At 34.5% G+C, this 20,393-nt stretch overlaps 1 protein-coding gene, 2 non-coding genes and 10 pseudogenes across 3 annotated transcripts; 1 reads left to right on the top strand and 12 right to left on the bottom strand.

Moving 5' to 3' along the window:
• Window positions 1-3,119: 3,119 nt before the first annotated feature.
• Window positions 3,120-3,238, bottom strand: LOC113362558 (annotated as a pseudogene).
• Window positions 3,239-3,608: 370 nt separating this feature from the next.
• Window positions 3,609-3,727, bottom strand: LOC113362315 (annotated as a pseudogene).
• A 390-nt stretch (window positions 3,728-4,117) lies between these two features.
• Window positions 4,118-4,235, bottom strand: LOC113362374 (annotated as a pseudogene).
• Window positions 4,236-4,608: 373 nt separating this feature from the next.
• Window positions 4,609-4,727, bottom strand: LOC113362501. The gene has a single exon (XR_003365753.1). It is a non-coding gene; the product is annotated as a 5S ribosomal RNA (ribosomal RNA).
• A 359-nt stretch (window positions 4,728-5,086) lies between these two features.
• Window positions 5,087-5,205, bottom strand: LOC113362303 (annotated as a pseudogene).
• Window positions 5,206-5,598: 393 nt separating this feature from the next.
• On the bottom strand, window positions 5,599-5,716 carry LOC113362385 (annotated as a pseudogene).
• Window positions 5,717-6,091: 375 nt separating this feature from the next.
• LOC113362546 lies at window positions 6,092-6,210 on the bottom strand. The gene has a single exon (XR_003365792.1). It is a non-coding gene; the product is annotated as a 5S ribosomal RNA (ribosomal RNA).
• A 359-nt stretch (window positions 6,211-6,569) lies between these two features.
• LOC113362290 lies at window positions 6,570-6,688 on the bottom strand (annotated as a pseudogene).
• Window positions 6,689-7,080: 392 nt separating this feature from the next.
• Window positions 7,081-7,198, bottom strand: LOC113362422 (annotated as a pseudogene).
• Window positions 7,199-7,566: 368 nt separating this feature from the next.
• On the bottom strand, window positions 7,567-7,684 carry LOC113362327 (annotated as a pseudogene).
• Window positions 7,685-8,061: 377 nt separating this feature from the next.
• LOC113362456 lies at window positions 8,062-8,182 on the bottom strand (annotated as a pseudogene).
• A 388-nt stretch (window positions 8,183-8,570) lies between these two features.
• Window positions 8,571-8,688, bottom strand: LOC113362410 (annotated as a pseudogene).
• A 9,734-nt stretch (window positions 8,689-18,422) lies between these two features.
• LOC113358933 (polyphenol oxidase I, chloroplastic-like) lies at window positions 18,423-20,393 on the top strand. Its single transcript, XM_026602643.1, has 2 exons — window positions 18,423-18,532; window positions 18,638-20,393. The coding sequence occupies exons 1-2, from the start codon at window positions 18,423-18,425 to the stop codon at window positions 20,274-20,276; spliced, it is 1,749 nt and encodes a 582-aa protein (XP_026458428.1). The 3' UTR covers window positions 20,277-20,393.

Raw genomic sequence — 20,393 nt, 5'->3', positions numbered from 1 at the left:
CGGAGGATAATATTTTTGTAAAGTTCCGAATGTACGATGGCCCAAAAATCAGAATTTGGAAAAACTTATACTTTTCAAATTTTTCTTTGAAATAATCGGAAGTTAAATTAGTTACCAAAACGTCCGAATATGGGCTGTCTAACCTTCAATATTGGCCCTTGGAACCACCTGGAGCCATGGCGTGGTTTGTTTTGAACTTGTAATATTCGGAGGATAATATTTTTGTAAAGTTCCGAATGTACGATGGCCCAAAAATCAGAATTTGGAAAAACTTATACTTTTCAAATTTTGTCTTTGAAATAATCGGAAGTTAAATTAGTTACCAAAACGTCCGATATGGGCTGTCTAACCTTCAATATTGGCCCTTGGAACCACCTGGAGCCATGGCGTGGTTTGTTTTGAACTTGTAATATTCGGAGGATAATTTTTTGTAAAGTTCCGAATGTACGATGGCCCAAAAATCAGAATTTGGAAAAACTTATACTTTTCAAATTTTGTCTTTGAAATAATCGGAAGTTAAATTAGTTACCAAAACGTCCGAATATGGGCTGTCTAACCTTCAATATTGGCCCTTGGAACCACCTGGAGCCATGGCGTGGTTTGTTTTGAACTTGTAATATTCGGAGGATAATATTTTTGTAAAGTTCCGAATGTACGATGGCCCAAAAATCAGAATTTGGAAAAACTTATACTTTTCAAATTTTGTCTTTGAAATAATCGGAAGTTAAATTAGTTACCAAAACGTCCGAATATGGGCTGTTAACCTTCAATATTGGCCCTTGGAACCACCTGGAGCCATGGCGTGGTTTGTTTTGAACTTGTAATATTCGGAGGATAATATTTTTGTAAAGTTCCGAATGTACGATGGCCCAAAAATCAGAATTTGGAAAAACTTATACTTTTCAAATTTTGTCTTTGAAATAATCGGAAGTTAAATTAGTTACCAAAACTTCCGAATATACCACATAAATCATTGTCATTTGAACTTGTCTAACTTAGTTACCCAAACAAATTTCCGAATGTACAACAAAAATCATTGTCATTTATCTGCTCTTCTTTACTTTACGACCGTGACTACCTCCTAGTCCTGCACGACCACGGGTTAGCTAATCCCGAGTTGGCAACAATTGTCTTGAACCTTTCACATTCACCGGATAAAGGCCACGCAAGCATTTTTGTTGGTGCGGCGGTAGGTTTGAGTAGACGGACCGCATCTTGATGATCCTATTAAAGTACATAAAAAAATCCTTAATAAAAATATTACGATATAACACATAGACAATACATTAATAAAAAATAGTAATTTTATTACCTCGGTTTCGTATATTTCTCTGGCCCATGAGTCTTTGTATCCAAATAGCAATTTTCCTCCATCCGCTGGTAGCCCAAGGATTGTGCCTGTTGGAATACCCTTCTTCTTCAAGTTGAGGGACAAGATGTGATGCTTTGTTAGCAATATCCTTCTTACACCATCTTTTCCTTTTTTGGATTTTTGGGTACCACTTGGTTGTCCTTCTTCTACTCTTGGCACTGGATCAACTGGTTCAACACTTGGTCCTGCACTTTGTTGAGCGGCTTGTTCAACACTTGGTCGCACCCCTTGTTCACTGCCTTGTTGTTCAACACTTGGTTGCACTCCTTGTTGACTGCTTTGTGCTTGTTCGCTTTGTTGAGCACTTGAATTATCTTTGGCACTCCTTTCCCTCCTAGCACTAGCTGTCACTTTCTTCCTCCCTTATCGACTTTGTCTAAACAACAAAGAAAGGAACAATATTTACAAACTATACAATCGGAAGACAAAGTATGGAAATATAACCCGAATGTACACATTCGGACGTATGAAGACACATAGTGTTCTCGAATACAAAACAATCGAAAGCTAACTAAACATATTTTCAACTGAATATGCATCAATTGGAGTTCGGAAGATGTAAATTTTTCATCCTACACAATCGGAAGACAAAGTGCACATCTATAACCCGAATGTACAAATTCGGAAGTAAGAAGACACATATTTTTTCCGAATGAAAAACAATCGGAATATAACTAAACATGTTTACAACCGAATATTCATCAACTGGAGTTCAGAAACTCTAAAATTTTATCCTACACAATCGGAGGTATAAAACATTATATTGTCTTCCGAATAAATACTGGCCCCAAAATGGGATTTTTCCTATATCAGAAAATTTGAGATTTTTTCAATATATACATTCGGTAGTGAGTGTTCTTCCGAATACTGTGTGTCTACTTAAATATATTCGGTAGCCAAAAAATTCATTAAACTACCGATTATTAGCAGTTTGTATCCAGGAAGATATGGCCACCAATATTCGACAGATAATTATCAAATCCTTCTCCCGAATACTGTCGATGTTCTTGAGAAATGAAGAACACGACTACATTCGGAAGTAAATGAGCATGAATATCGTCTGAATCTGGATAAATAACCGAAAACCCTAGAAATGTTTTTTCTCGATTCAACGAATTAAAGCGAAATAAACCCCAAAAATGATAGATTCTTACCTAATTGGGGCCATTTGAAGTTGACGAAGTGTTTGACTATCGGAATCGCCACCACCGACTACATTGCCGGGTACTTCGCGTTCTTCGCGTTCTTCTTCATTTGCAGCAACAATTTCTTTATTTCTTGCTAAAATCCCAATATTAGGATCGATACCCCGAGCAACATTTTTGGTTCTAGGTCTGTGGGTTTCATTTCTCTTATCCATTGTTTTATAAACGAATCGACGATGTTTTGATTTTACGATTCGCGGCGATGTTTCGGTTGAACGAGGATTTTTTTTTTTCTTCCACAATCGGAAGATAATAGGAAACTGGAAGAAGAAGAGTTGAAATGAGTAGAATTGTTTTTGATTTGGTTTTTATACAGTTTTACCAGAAGGGCATTTATGTAACTTCAATATCATATAGGGTACCCCTTAACTAGAGTCTTTGGATGGGTATAAATTGATGGCCCCTAAATCCTTTCGGGTGGCCCCTAAAAACGCCAGGTAAAAAAAGTGCTTCCTATCAAGTGATCCATTCTCTAACTAGTTGTTGGTCATCACAAGAAAAAATGCTAAATAAAAATTTGAAAAGACATAAAAAAAAACAAAGGCAATCAATACGAGGACTTCCCAAGAGGTCACCCATCTTAGTACTACTCTCTCCCAAGCACGCTTAATTGCAGAATTCTAATGGGTCCTGGTGCATTAGTGCTAGTATGATCAATTGCAGATATGATTACACCAATTTTACTGCTTAACACGTCCCAAATGCAAGGTCTAGATCAACTCAACGACTATTGTTTCTCCGCGGCAATTCTGATCCCGGCATATGATGACTCGTTGGAAAACTTACGGAGAGGAGATTGTTTTGGTGCAATTACTTTGATCAAATAATCCCATTTTAATAGTTTTTTAATGAAAAATATTTAAATAATCAATTAAATGACCTTTCTGTTAGGATTTTCACTAAAATGGAGCATGTGCCCCCCATACACGACGCCATAAAAAAAGTGCTTACTCTCAAGTGATACATTTCCTAACTAGTCGTTGGTCATCTTAAGAAAAAATGCTAAAAAAAAATCAAAAAAAATCAAAAAAGGCAATCAACATGAGGATTTCCCAAGAGGTCACCGATCTTAGTACTACTTTCTCTCAAGCACGCTTAACTGCAGAGTTCTAATGGGTTCTGGTGCATTAGTGCTGGTATGATCGATTGTAGATACTATTATACCAATTTTACTATTTAACACGTCTCCAATGCAAGGTCTAGATCATGTAAACGTCTATTATTTCTCCGCTGCAATTCGGATCCCGACATATGATGACTCATTGGAAACCATACGAAGAGGAGATTTTTTTGGTGCAATTACTTTTAGCAAACACTCCCGTTTTAATAGTTTTTTAATGAATTTTTTTTTAAATAATCAATCAAATGAACTTTTTTGTTGGGGTTTTCACTAAAATAGGGCATGTGACCCCCTCCTCCCCACCCATCCCCACGTACACCACGCCATAAAAAAAGTGCTTCCTATCAGGTGATCCAACTAGTCGTTGGTCATCATAAGAAAAAAAGCGAAAAAAGAAATTTGAAAAAACATAAAAAAAAAGGCAATCAACACGAGAAATTCCCACGAGGTCACTCATCTTAGTGATACTCTCTCCAAGCACACTTAACTGCAGAGTTCTAATGGGTTCTGGTGTATTAGTGCTGATATGATCGACTGCTGATACCATTACACCAATTTTACTACTTAACATGTCTCCAATGCAAGGTCTAGATCAACTCAACGACTATTATTTCTCAGCGGCAATTCCGATACCGGCATATACCGACTCGTTGGAAGCCTTACGGAGAGGAGATTGTTTTGGAGAAATTACTTTGAGCAAAAAATCCTTTTTAATAGTTTTTTAATGAAAAATATTAAAATAATCAATTAAATGACCTTTGTATTAGGATTTTCACTGAAATGGGGCATGTGCCCCCGTACACCACGCCATAAAAAAAGTGCTTCCTCTCAGTGATCCATTCTCTAACTAGTTGTTGGTCATCACAAGAAAAAATGCTAAATAAAAATTTGAAAAAAAAAAAAAAAACAAAGGCAATCAATACGAGGACTTCCCAAGAGGTCACCCATCTTAGTACTACTCTCTCCCAAGCACGCTTAACTGCAGAGTTCTAATGGTTTCTGGTGCATTAGTGCTAGTATGATCGATTGCAGATACGATTACACCAATTTTACTACTTAACACGTCCCCAATGCAAGGTCTAGATCAACTCAACGACTATTGTTTCTCCGCGACAATTCTGATCCCGGCATATGATGACTCGTTGGAAAACTTACGGAGAGGAGATTGTTTTCGTGCAATTAGTTTGATCAAATAATCCCATTTTAATAGTTTTTTAATGAAAAATATTTAAATAATCAATTAAATGACCTTTCTGTTAGGATTTTCACTAAAATGGAGCATGTACCCCCCATACACGACGCCATAAAAAAGTGCTTCCTCTCAAGTGATACATTTCCTAACTAGTCGTTGGTCATCTTAAGAAAAAATGCTAAAAAAAAATCAAAAAAGGCAATCAACACGAGGATTTCCCAAGAGGTCACCGATCTTAGTACTAATCTCTCTCAAGCACGCTTAACTGCAGAGTTCTAATGGGTTCTGGTGCATTAGTGCTAGTATGATCGATTGTAGATACTATTATACCAATTTTACTATTTAACACGTCTCCAATGCAAGGTCTAGATCATGTAAACGTCTATTATTTCTCCGCTGCAATTCGGATCCTGGCATATGATGACTCATTGGAAACCATGCGAAGAGGAGATTTTTTTGGTGCAATTACTTTTAGCAAACAATCCCGTTTTAATATTTTTTTAATGATTTTTTTTAAATAATCAATCAAATGAACTTTTTTGTTGGGATTTTCACTAAAATGGGGCATGTGACCCCCTCCTCCCCACCCATCCCCACGTACACCACGCCATAAAAAAAGTGCTTCCTCTCAGGTGATCCATTCCCTAACTAGTCGTTGGTCATCATAAGAAAAAAAGCGAAAAAAGAAATTCGAAAAAACATAAAAAAAGGCAATCAACACGAGAAATTCCCACGAGGTCACTCATCTTAGTGACACTCTCTCCAAGCACACTTAACTGCAGAGTTCTAATGGGTTCTGGTGTATTAGTGCTGATATGATCGACTGCTGATTCCATTACACCAATTTTACTACTTAACATGTCTCCAATGCAAGGTCTAGATCAACTCAACGACTATTATTTCTCAGCGGCAATTCCGATACCGGCATATACCGACTCGTTGGAAGCCTTACGGAGAGGAGATTGTTTTGGAGAAATTACTTTGAGCAAAAAATCCTTTTTAATAGTTTTTTAAAGAAAAATATTAAAATAATCAATTAAATGACCTTTGTATTAGGATTTTCACTGAAATGGGGCATGTTCCCCCGTACACCACGCCATAAAAAAAGTGCTTCCTCTCAGTGATCCATTCTCTAACTAGTTGTTGGTCATCACAAGAAAAAATGCTAAATAAAAATTTGAAAAAAAACAAAAAAAAACAAAGGCAATCAATACGAGGACTTCCCAAGAGGTCACCCATCTTAGTACTACTCTCTCCCAAGCATGCTTAACTGCAGAGTTCTAATGGTTTCTGGTGCATTAGTGCTAGTATGATCGATTGCAGATACGATTACACCAATTTTACTACTTAACACGTCCCCAATGCAAGGTCTAGATCAACTCAACGACTATTGTTTCTCCGCGACAATTCTGATCCCGGCATATGATGACTCGTTGGAAAAATTACGGAGAGGAGATTGTTTTCGTGCAATTAGTTTGATCAAATAATCCCATTTTAATAGTTTTTTAATGAAAAATATTTAAATAATCAATTAAATGACCTTTCTGTTAGGATTTTCACTAAAATGGAGCATGTACCCCCCATACACGACGCCATAAAAAAGTGCTTCCTCTCAAGTGATACATTTCCTAACTAGTCGTTGGTCATCTTAAGAAAAAATGCTAAAAAAAAATCAAAAAAGGCAATCAACACGAGGATTTCCCAAGAGGTCACCGATCTTAGTACTAATCTCTCTCAAGCACGCTTAACTGCAGAGTTCTAATGGGTTCTGGTGCATTAGTGCTAGTATGATCGATTGTAGATACTATTATACCAATTTTACTATTTAACACGTCTCCAATGCAAGGTCTAGATCATGTAAACGTCTATTATTTCTCCGCTACAATTCGGATCCTGGCATATGATGACTCATTGGAAACCATGCGAAGAGGAGATTTTTTTGGTGCAATTACTTTTAGCAAACAATCCCGTTTTAATATTTTTTTAATGATTTTTTTTAAATAATCAATCAAATGAACTTTTTTGTTGGGATTTTCACTAAAATGGGGCATGTGACCCCCTCCTCCCCACCCATCCCCACGTACACCACGCCATAAAAAAAGTGCTTCCTCTCAGGTGATCCATTCCCTAACTAGTCGTTGGTCATCATAAGAAAAAAAGCGAAAAAAGAAATTCGAAAAAACATAAAAAAGGCAATCAACACGAGAAATTCCCACGAGGTCACTCATCTTAGTGATACTCTCTCCAAGCACACTTAACTGCAGAGTTCTAATGGGTTCTGGTGTATTAGTGCTGATAAGATCGACTGCTGATACCATTACACCAATTTTACTACTTAACATGTCTCCAATGCAAGGTCTAGATCAACTCAACGACTATTATTTCTCAGCGGCAATTCCGATACTGGCATATGCCGACTCGTTGGAAACCTTATGGAGAGGAGATTGTTTTGGAGCAATTACTTTGAGCAAAAAATCCCGTTTTAATAGTTTTTTAATGAAAAATATTTAAATAATCAATTAAATGACCTTTGTATTAGGATTTTCACTGAAATAGGGCATGTGCCCCCCGTACACTACGCCATAAAAAAGTGCTTCCTCTCAAGTGATCCATTCCTTAACTAGTCGTTGGTCATCATAAGAAGAAACGCTAAAACAATTTGAAAAAATCAAAAACAGGAAATCAACAAGAGGACTTTCCAAGTGGTCACCCATCTTAGTACTACTCTCGCGAAGCACGCTTAACTGCAGAGTTCTAATGGGTTCTGGTGTATTAGTGCTAGTATGATCGATTGCAGATACGATTACGTCAATTTTACTACTTAACACGCCTCAAATGCAAGGTGTAGATCAACTCAAGGACTATTATTTCTCAGCGGAAATACTGATCCCGGCATATGACGACTCGTTGGAAACCTTACGGATAGGAGATTGTTTTGGTGCAATTACTTTGAGCAAATCAATCCCGTTTTAATAGTTTTTTAATGAAAAATATTAAAATAATCAATTAAATGACCTTTCTGTTAGCATTTTCACTGAAATGGGGCTTGTGCCCCCCGTACACCACGCCATAAAAAAAGTGCTTCCTCTCAAGTGATCCATTCCCTAACTAGTTGTTGGTCATCACAAAAAAAAAATGCTAAATAAAAATTTCGAAAAAACATTAAAAAAAAAGCAATCAATACAAGGACTTCCTAAGAGGTCACCCATCTTAGTACTACTCTCGCCCAAAAACGCTTATAACTGGAGAGTTTTGATAGGTTCTGGTGCATTTTTGCTGGTATGATCGATTGCTGATACTATTACACCAATTTTACTACTTAACACGTCTCCAATGCAAGGACTAGATCAACTCAACGACTATTGTTTCTCCGCGGCAATTCCGATCTCGTCATATGATTACTCATTGGAAACCTTACGGAGAGGAGACTGTTTTGGTGCAATTACTTTGAGCAAACAATCCCTTTTGTATAGATTTTTAATAAAAAATATTAAAATAATCAATTAAATGACCTTTCTGTTACGATTTTCATTGAAATAGGGCATGTGCCTCCCCCCCCCCCCCCCCCCCCGTACACCACGCCATAAAAAAGTGCTTCCTCTTAAGTGATCCATTCCCTAATTAGTCGCTGGTCGTCATAAGAAAAAAATATAAATAAAAATTTCGAAGACAACCAAAAAAGGAAATCAACAAAAGGACTTCCCCATAGGTCATCCATCTTAGTATACTCTCACCAAAGCACGCTTAAATGCAGAGTTCTGATGGGTTCTGGTGCATTAGTGCTGGTATGATCAATTACGATACTATTACACCAATTTTACTATTTAACACGTCTCTAATGCAATGTCTAGATCAACTCAACGACTATTATTTCTCCGCGGCAATTATGATCCCGGCATATGATGACTCATTGTGAACCTTACAGAGAGGAGATTTTTTTGGTTCAATTGTTTGGAGCAAACAATCCCGTTTTAATAGGTTTTTAATGAAAAATATTAAAATAATCAGTTAAATAACCTTTCTGTTAGAATTTTCACTTAAATGGGGCATGTGCCCCCCCTTACACCGTGCCATAGAAAAAGTGCTTCTTCTCAACTGATCCATTCCCTAACTAGTTGCTGGTCATCATACGAAAAACGCAAAAAAAATAGAAAAGAATCAAAAAAGGCAATCAACACGAGGACTTCCCTGCAAAGATCTGATGGGTTCTGGTGCATTAGTGCTGGAATGATCGATTGTTGATACTATTACACCAATTTTACTACTTTAACACGTCTCCAATGCAAGGTCTAGATCAACTCAACGACTATTATTTCTCTGCGGCAGTTCCGATCCCGACATATGATGACTCGCTGGAAACCATACGGAGAGGAGATTATTTTGGTGCAATTAATTTGAGCAAACAATCCCGTTTTAATAGTTTTTTAATGAAAAATATTAAAATAATCAATTAAATGACATTTCTGTTAGGATTTTCACTGAAATGGGGCATGTGCCCCCCATCGTACACCACGCCGTAAAAAAAAGTGCTTCCTCTCAAGTAATCCATTCCCTAACTAGTCGCTGGTCATCATAAGAAAATAAAGCAAAGGCTTGTTTCTTGTTATATTTTTCTATAAATATGATTTCTTAAAAAAAAAAAAAATTGGAATTAATTTTCTAAAGAAAAACTTGAAAAAAAAAAATGGTACAAGCCAGTATTGCATGGATTGGGTTTTGCATCATTTTACCCACCCGTTCCACCCTCGTTTATCAATATTCTATAAGAGAATTATTATATAGTTGAACTCAAATTTGGTTTTCCACGATGTGGGACTAAAGGTTCATTTCATTCACTCATTTTTATGAGTAAGTCTGCTTAGACTCTTAAAAAAGATAATTCTTTTATTAAAAACACATTTTATCCTACATTTTCACCGCATGAAGAAGAAACCCAAGAAATGATAATTTTATAGTAAAAGAAGGTCACCTAACAATTGATTCCTTGTTTACATATCCTGGACTGTGTCAGGATATTACCCTGAATACCTTGCAGTTGGAACAATTGTCGAAATCCTCCTGCAATACAATAACAAAGAAAAACCAAAAAAATAATGTTATGACCGAGTCACGACCAGGTCGCTCTCTTTAAGACGTTTCGCGGCTCTTCCCAAGATTGTGCAAACAATTCTTCCATGTCGCGTCGTCCCCAGTATAAAAAAGTCGAGTAAATCTCTTTCACAATCACTCTTGCACTTTGAGAGTATGTGATATTTGTACACTTCTACTCTTGCTCAAAATCAAACTTGTAGAAAACAAGTGATGATCACACACAAGTTTTCTTTCTCCACAAAAGATTCTTATTTTCCCTTAAAACTCCAAAAACATTAAAGAAAAAAACTCTCTTCATATTTTCTAACCAAATATCTATTTTTGTACTCAAGAATTTCAATTGAGTTTAATGAAAACATTTATACGCTTTAATAAGAATCATTTACTCTTGTAGAATGAAACGGTCAAGGAATTTATAACAAAAAGTAAATTGCTTTTACGAAGATCATTAAGACTATTAAAAATAAATTTTAATAAAAAAACTAATAAATGAAAATAAATTTTGTTTTAAATATATATTTCCAACAAACCCCAACTTATATTTTTAAAACATTGAGCAAGATCATCTATATAGTGATGTGCATAAGTAAAGGTATCTTTCGATATTGAACCTTTATATAGTGTTAGGCTCTCGAAAAATATGACCATAGAGTGAACATAAGTCTTTGAACTCTAGAAGATAAGAAGATTCTCTAATACACACAAAACTATACTAGTGTAAAGTCTAAAGCCAGCACATCACGGCCTTGTGCTTGAATTCCGCTTTAATAAATGATCTGGAGAACTGCCCATATTCTCATAGAAAACGGCGACACTTTCACATCCATATAGGTGAGTCTATCAAGAGTATTCCTATAGCTAAGTACCCCACTCTAAATAAAGATATAAATATCATTAAGAGTTTTTAGAAACAAAAACTCAACCTTAAATCGCTTCAGGATATTATGCGTGTGGTGAATTTTCAAAAGAATGATCCTGTGTCTACAGATTATCCGTGACTTAGCCTCATTTGAACCTACATTTTGGGATCTCCATTCATAGGTAGGGATTACCTTTTGAACCTACTTATGTAATCTTGAGTTATAAGTTGAGTGCCCATCACAAACAACTATTTCCATATCATTTGTGAATCGTTATTCCCTTTGAACCTATTTCTAGGTGGGTATCCATCACAAATGACTCAATTATTAATGGGAATCAACATCATTCAATAAGATGTATTCACACCTTATTATTAATCCTTTCGTCAAAGGATCAATGATAACTCTTTTCAGACCATATATAATCCACTCTCATCGCATCAAAAATGCTTTCTATCACCTTATATGTCGACTCTACCGTTGTAATCAACTGTTCTCAACTCTCGCAATAACCGCGGTACTATCGCATTGGATTAATATGTATGTTCTTCCTATATCTAGTAGAGTCATGAATCACTTCATCCCTTGGAGGATTCATGTGAGAGGATATCTTAATCAACATTGTAATAATATCCTTAAAGGATTGCGGTAAACATTTTCAGATAGTGCATTTCTAGGTTTAAGGTTCTTTTCAGATACCTCATAACCTTTTCAATGTTTTACTAATTATCCATACATGGATTATTAGTAAATCTGCATATGTGTAACCCCCACTACATAAGTAATATACATATAGTTCATCACGTATCAAGAAGAAATGAGATGCTACCATACTCATTTTCTTTTTCTAGTCCAATCACACACAATCACAAGCACTATAATACTAGAATGAAATGAGTGAAAACTAGTTCATAAAGACTATATATTTTTAATTTTTTTTTATTTCTTTACAAATCTTTTTCAATATAGTGTAATAGTTCCGAAAGAAATGTTTCAATTCAAAATTTACACTATCTTCATCCAAGTCTTTCATGTCAAATAATAAACTATGCACGTTCTCAGTTTCATTAACATCGTATGAGTTAAAATACAAATTCAGCGATTCACATATGCATATACAACAACGAGCGCTATGTTTTTCATTTTTCAAAAATTCTGAAATTATTCAAACTAATCAAAAATTTTATTTTATCTCATTCAATTGTTTCAAAGTTTGTTTCAGAATATATATGATGATAACTTATCTAACTTATATATCCATTATGTTCTTGTAGAAATGACACAATTTTCATGCTTGTCTACATAGATTCTCATATTTAACACATTCCATATATTTTTCTACATATGATACACAACAAATTACGCATCTTAGAAACAACATCACCAATCAAGAATGTAAATCCAGCGACATGAAAGCAAGTATAAAAAATAATTACCCTTTCTCTGTTTTTCAAACTAAAAAATTTGGTTCTTAAAACTTTTTTCCAAAGATTAAAATTATGAGGAGCTAAGTATCTCAAACAAGATAATAATTATGACTAAAGTTCGTTTTAGTATTACTACTTACACATTAATTCTTAATGATCTTGTGATCTTCATTTCTAGTTAGATATTTAATCTAAGTTTAGCCTTCAAACATACATAGAGTAAAGAACCCCGACTATTTCTCGATCAAAGGAAATTTCAAATCAACACCAAAACATCTAAAATTGAGAAGTTACTTGTGCAAATTGTATTTCCACTTACGTTCATTCAAAAATTTCTACAGACTTCGATAGACGTCGGATTTTGGTGTTTAATACCAATTCAAAAAATTGAAAGTTCCTCATTCATACAAAAATTAGAAATAATTTTTTTAATGCAAATAATTTCTCTAAATTCATATTTGACGCACTATGTGTTCTTGCTCATTACTAAAAAATTAATTATCCAATTTCAAAATCCTTTTGGCACAATATAGAGGACGACCAAACAAACATTTTTTGTGAAGACATCATTTCATTATTCACTACTGAAAAGATCAATTTTACTCACCAAATTAGACTTCGTGAAACACCAAAAATATCTTATAAATTCTCAGACATTTTATTTAATCTGATGGTTTTGTAAACTAGTAAGATTGGGAGTCTACATGCTTTGAAGACTTGGGTAAAATTTGATACATGTCACTTAAAAAAATTCTTAGAAATTTTAGAGGAAAACACAGCATGCTCACTAACCAAAACAATTCATAGAAGCAAGATAAAATCACATATTTCAGCACTCCAAAGATTCATTCATATCATATATACAATACAATATTTGGTTCAAACATTCCATTGATAACATACTTATTGTAGTAGTGCAATGATCAAGTTCAACAAAAATTTAATCTCAATTTTGTTAAAAACAAGATAGGCGGAAACTAGATTCTTTCTCATTTTGGTGGTATGAGCATCTTTAACAAGATAGTTCTACCGGAAGCAAACTTTTCTATAGATGTGAGTATAACTCAACATCACTTTCTTGCAAACGATTCCGTTCAACTTTTGAACCATAACCTATCAAAACAAACATGGTGTAAAACACCAATATATACCAACCTCTCATCGTATCCACAATTCATATTAACTTAGCTTGAAAAGCATTGTTAATAATATTTGATATTCTTGAAATGTCGTGTCGTAAGACTTGGTTTAATGCAAGCGTTGAAAATAACTTCATAATTAAAATTATGTTCATTTCTCGGTGAGATTTGATATTCATATTTGTTTTTACTAGGTTTCTTATTCTTTCGGTTTTGGTTTGGTATCAAGTTCTATCTCATAAGTTCCAAACTTGTATGAGTCACTCATTTATTGTCATAAACAATAATTCTCAATAGCTAGTTTCCGTACAACTCATTCTAATATTGAAGAATCAATTAATTTTCAATGTAGAATGCAACTATTTGATCACTACAATAGCTACAAATTGTTCATCAAACATACCTCAATTGCTTTTAAAGGTCAATTGGTTTTAAACCAGTGTCCATTTTCTGCGCACCAACAAAGAAATCAGAAACCTCATTGCTCTACACATCAATTAATCTCCCGCAATTTTTATATCATTAGAAAAATAAAAACTTGCTCAGGTATGTGAAATTGCACCTGTCACAATCATGTATATGTGAGCATTTGAAACTAAAAAATAAGTAAGGTATGCACTTACATAATTACTTGAAAATCAAATAAAACATAGCACTCCATGTTTCTCTTTAGTTTCAAACAAAGACTCAAAGTTATATAGTTATAACATCATACATATAGTTAAAACTTTCTACTAAGCATATTATCAACCACATGTGGTGCATTGGTTTGATTTCGAACTATGATCTTCTTTTTCATTTCCAAAACAAGAGTATGAAGTAATAAAAATCAAAATCAAAACATGAATTTTAATGTATTTTATTACATCTCAATCTCTAATCTCTAATGTCAAGTATCATCTCCTATTTTGGACAAACATACACAATGATTTCCAAATCACCACATCTCTCAATCTAAAATCCAAACGGGAAATTTCAAAATGGATTTCTAAGATAAGCTCATGATTTAAAATTTTCATGTTACACACAAACCCAAAATATCAGCACATAAATTAGAAAAAATAAATTAATCAATACAAAATTTATAATCGTCAGAAATTTTCAGCAACATTATTCAGTTTTGTAAAATACTCTAAAAATAATTTTCGGATCCAAAAATTATTAAATTTGAAGGAGATGATCCACATGATGTATTATATTTATGGTTAAAATTTCGAGGCCCAATTCACTTCCGTGTAGGAGATAAAAATAAAACTCTGCAGCATGTTAAAAAACCATTTTTATAACATCAACAATATTTTTTATGTTAGATATTCATGATGAAAAATATTATCCTTGTTACAATCCTGGTCCATCAAACTCACACATAAAATTTACTTTAGGTTTCAAGTAACTTATTCGAAGCATCTTGGTTTATCGAAAAAGTAAAATCATACCATCATATTTGTATAATTCTATAAAGCGAATTAAACAATGATACTTATCGTGTTTCAACAAATGTTTCTTTTTATATCCATGGAAGAATATAACGTCTTAAAATTGTTGGAATAATTGCCGAAATCCTCTTGCAAAACAATCACAAATAAAAAGCAAACAAATAATGTTATGGCCGAGTCAGGTCGTTCTCTTTAAGACGTTACGCGGCTCTGCCCAAGATTGTGCAAGAAGTTCTTCCATGATGCGTCGTCCCCAGGATAAAACAGCCGAGTAAATCCCTTTCACAATCACTCTTGCACTTAGAGAGTATGTGATATTTGTACACTTTTATTCTTTCTCAAAATCAAACTTGTAGAAAACAAGTGATGATCACACACAATTTTTCTTTCTCTCAAAAGATTCTTATTTTTTCATTAAAACTCCAAAAACATTAAAGAAAAAAACTCTTTTCTAACCAAATATTTATTTTTGTACTCAAGAATTTAAATTGAGTTTAGTGTAAACATTTATATGCTTTAATAAGAATCATTTACTCTCGTAGAATGAAACGGTCAAGGAATTCATAACAAAAAATAAATTGCTTTTATGAAGATCATTAAGACTATTAAAAAATAATTTTTATAAAAAACTAATAAATGAAAATACATATTGTTTTAAATATATATTTCCAACAATCCCCCACTTATATTTTTAAAACATTGAGCAAGATCATCTATATAATGATGTGCATAAGTAAAGGTATCTTTCAATTTTGAACCTTCATATAGTGTTAGGCTCTCGAAAAATCTGACCGTAGAGTGAACATAAGTCTTTGAACTCTAGGAGATAAGAAGATTGTTTAACACACAAATAACTATAATATTGTAAAGTCTAAATCCAGCACATCACGGCCCTGTGCTTGAATCCCGGTTTAATGAATGATCTAGAGAACTGCCCATATTCTCATAGAAAGCGGCCACACTTTCACATCCATATAGGTGTGTCTATCAAGAGTATTCCTGTAAATAAGTACCCCACTCTAAATAAAGATATAAACATCATTAAGAGTTTTTAGAAACAAAAACTCAACCTCGCTTCAAGATATCATGTGTGGTATGAATTATCAAAAGCATGATTTTGTGTCTACAGATTATCTGTGACTTAGCCTCATTTGAACCTACATTTTGGGATATCCATTCATAGGTAGGGATTACCTTTTGAACCTACTTATGGAATCTTGAGTTATAGGTTGAGTGTCCATCACAAACAACTATGTCCATATCATTTGCAAATCGTTATTCCCTTTGAACCTATTTCTAGGTGGGTATCCATCATAAATGACTCAATTCTTAACGGGCATCAACATCATCCAATAAGATATATTCAAACCTTCTTATTAATCCTTTCGTCAAAGGATCAACGATAACTCTTTTCATACCATATATAATCCACTCTCATAGCATCAAAAATGCTTTCTATCACCTTATAAGCAACAAAAACTCACATTACAAGCAAAACATACCATCATGGTGATCCTTTCGTCAAAGGATCACCTTATAATCAACTCTAAACACACATATTAAAACATACCATCATGGTGCAACAAAAACTCACATTACAAGCAAAATATCACTATACAAATTTCATTTCATCTCATCACTAAGCAACAACATCATCTATGTCAACTCAGTTCTAACTATTAACAACCACAATTCAATTAAACTTCATAATGAATATACAACTGCTAAATTAGCTTACCTGCCTACAATTCAGTTCTCACTATACATCCACCCACCATCCCAAACCACCAACACCACAAAACTGTGTTATCCTAAATTCATCCACATCAATTTACACATCAATTTTACATATCATACAACATTAATCAGTTTACATATCAATTTTACATATCATACAACATTAATTAGTTTACATATCAATTTTACATCCTCTAAACCTAATTTCTGTCAACCCATCTTCTATTCTCCTCAAATATCATCTTTTTCATCTTTAATTTCATCTGTTGTAGCTTCTCTCAGTTATTCTTATGAAACCCTAGCTTCTCAGTTTACATCAAACCACTCCAGATTATCAATTGATCAAATACCCTTATTTCAATCAACTAAACCCGACTCCAATTTTTTCCTTAATTATCACCTAAATCGAATTTCCCCTATAACTCAGAAAATCCTTTCGGTTGAATTATAAATAAACTACTCAAGCACTACTACCAACAGCGACTGATATCTCAATCTCATAATCCTCACAGAATCGCCAGAGGCGAAGAAGATAAGAAGAAATAAGAGAAGAAGATAGAAGAATGGAAAAGAACAGAAAAGAGATCGACAAAAAGAACAGGGGAACCAACATGCATGTCTTTTTATGGGTACTAATATTTGTTTATGGACAAAAAGATATTTATAGGGATTAATTTTTGGGTAATGTCTTTTTATGGGTACTAATATTTATTTATTTTGAAAACCCTAACTTTTCAGATTCGATTCTTCATGGACAACAGAGAAAAAACAGAAATAATCATGAAAATAGTGAAATTCATATCATATCAAAGCACTTTATAAAAGAAAAAGCATTGAAAACACTTTAACAGAGCATGCAATTACAGATCTAAACAAAAAAAAAAACAAATTTAGGGTTTTTAAAATGTTACCTGGACATGACTTTCTGCTTTGCTTCCATCGAGAAGATGAGTTTTGGTGAGTCTTTAATAAACAAAATAAAAAACTAAAAGGGAACAACTGATTTTTATTGAGCCCCTTTTCTCTTGTCTGAACGAAAAAAGAACGAAAAGTAAATGAGATATTTTTCTCTCTCTATCTCTTTAGGTTTAAGATAAGGATCGTTTGGTAACTTTATAATATTTTTTTGACCTGGTAAAACAGGTTTGACTAACTAGTGTGAGGCCTTTCTGTTTTTATCACTTTGGGGGCACTTTAAAATTTTGTAAATATCGGGACCAAGAAAAAAAAAGACAAAAAAAACGGGTATACTTTATAAATATTCCCTTTTAAATATATACTTCCAACCCTTACCTAATCATATGTTTGTTTGTTTTGAAGCATAATCATATGTTTCGGTATCACGTGATGATTTATTCAGCAGAATCTCTATCTGAGATTGTTTAGACTAGGTTTTAGTGTCTAAATACTTAAATATTATCATTATCACATGACAAAGACGGCAAACGCAAATGTTTTGTTGTCTTGTACCGTGGTTTGTTGATCAATGGTGCTACAAAGTACGAACCTCGCAAAAGTAGGAGCCGAGGAATCAACCATTTCTGGGGTATCGGGGATTTTGACTGTTAGTGCTCGATGCATATAAGTGTCTCACTTGTTTGTTGTTTAAATCGATAGAAATATTTCCAGTACTAGAAAGAAATATTTCGAGAGAAATCTAAGCCAGGAATTGGGAAAGCTGGGGAAGCTCAAAGTTGGTAAGGTCACTCATGGAGTAGTATGGGGAAGCTCAAAGTTGGTAAGGTCACACGTGCATGCAGTAGTCTGTCTCTATATATGTGCTGATCCCTACTGCCTAAGTAATATATATAGGCATAAGGTAAAAGATTGAATTAATATAGCCATGGAAGAATCAAAGAGTTTGATGATTTTGGCTGTAGTCTTAGTTGGATTATCTTCTTTTTCAGATGTTCATAAATGTCAGCAGTTAGTTGAAGCCATTCCTTTTACGACGTAAGTATTGTTTTTTCATTACCCACTCACTAGAGTTTTATCCAAGTTTGTTTATGGAGTTTAATTAGAAACTAAATCTTTTACGTGTAACTATTGTTGTCTCAGGGATCTAAGGACTAATATCCTTGGAGCTTTTGATGGAGCATGGCTTAAAATGGAACTCGCAGATGAAGAGGTTTCGAAACCAAAGCGTATAGTATTAAGTCCAAACCTCACAACTTGTCATCAATCACTGTCAGATGCTGATCAACCAGTATACTGCTGTCCACCAGAAAGTGAAACATTAGAACCCATTGTTGATTTCCAGTTTCCTGACTCTTCAAAACCGATTAGGGTTAGAAAGCCAGCTCACTTAGTTGATGCAGATTACATTGCAAAATACAACAAAGCTATAGACATTATGAAATCATTACCATACGAAGATCCACGTAACTATATCCGTCAAGCAAACATGCATTGTTTATACTGCACCGGCTCTTACAATCAGCAGCACTCCAATTCTCTACTCAAAATCCACAGAACGTGGTTGTTTTTCCCATGGCACAGAATGGTGCTTTACTTTCATGAACGAATTATTGGAAGTTTCATAGGTGATGAGAACTTTGCTCTACCATTCTGGAATTGGGATTCTCCTGATGGCATGTTCATTCCTGATATGTACTTGAATGGGTCGATGGATGATACACAACGGGAAAGCTCTCATCTGCCGCCTCAAGTAGCCGATATTAACTATGATTATGTTGAAAGTGGACTAGGAACCGGCGAGCAAATTTCCGCTAATGTTGCTTTGATGTATAATCAAATGGTTTCAGGTGCTAAGAAGGCCGAGCTTTTCATGGGGTGTCCTTACAAAGCTGGGGAGAATGGATTTTGTGATGGACCAGGAACTATTGAGCTGGCACCACATAATCCGTTGCATGCTTGGGTTGGCAGCAACTCAAATACTGAAAGAGAAGATTTGGGTGCATTCTTTACAGCTGCAAGAGATCCAATTTTTTATGCGCATCACTCAAACGTCGATCGTCTTTGGAACGTATGGAATGAACTTCGCAGTAACAGGCCATCAGTAGAAGACCCAGATTGGTTAGAATCTACTTTCTTCTTCCACAATGAAAAGTCGCAGCTTGTTAGAATCAAAGTCAAAGATGTTCTTGATACTTCTAAGCTCAGATATACTTATGAGAACGTTGAGGATGTATGGCTTACTGCTAGACCTAAACCTTCTGTCCCACCGAAGATCGCTCGTCATGTACTGAAAATGAGAGACAATGAGAACCCATTATTTGGTGATTCTAATCAAGCTATTGTTTTACCTGATATTGGGTTGAATGGTAGGAGTCTTGATACGACAATACGAGTGAAGTTACATAGGCCAAAAACACGTAGAAGTAAGATAGAGAAAGAACAAGAAGAAGAGATTTTAGTGGTTTATGGAATTAATATCAGTAAAGATATGTATGTCAAGTTTGATGTCTATGTAAATGCAGTCGATGAGACGGCAATCGGTCCTGAATCAAGAGAGTTCGCGGGAACGTTTGTGAACATGAGGAGAGGAGTAAGAATAGTGAGGGAGAAAGAAGATTTGATAGTGCAAAGGAAAACAATTTTTAAGGTGGGTATAACTGAGCTATTGGAAGATCTTGAGGCAGATGGAGACCAGACCATTTTTGTAACACTAGTACCGCGAGGAGGGACCTGCATCAGTACAAGCATTGATGGGGTTCGGGTCGAGTACATGCAATGATTGACGATTACTTTTTGTTTGTTTGTTTGTTTGTCTGCTTCTTTATAATTTTTGGTTTAACAATTTTTTAGTTGACTAATTTTGTTACCAAAAAAATGGAAGAGGAATTTATGAATT

Source organism: Papaver somniferum, chromosome 3, assembly GCF_003573695.1.
Source record: "Papaver somniferum cultivar HN1 chromosome 3, ASM357369v1, whole genome shotgun sequence".
In the NCBI taxonomy this organism is placed as follows: Eukaryota; Viridiplantae; Streptophyta; class Magnoliopsida; order Ranunculales; family Papaveraceae; genus Papaver; species Papaver somniferum.
Note: the sequence above shows the minus strand (reverse complement) of the source record. Positions and strands in the feature narration are given on the sequence as shown.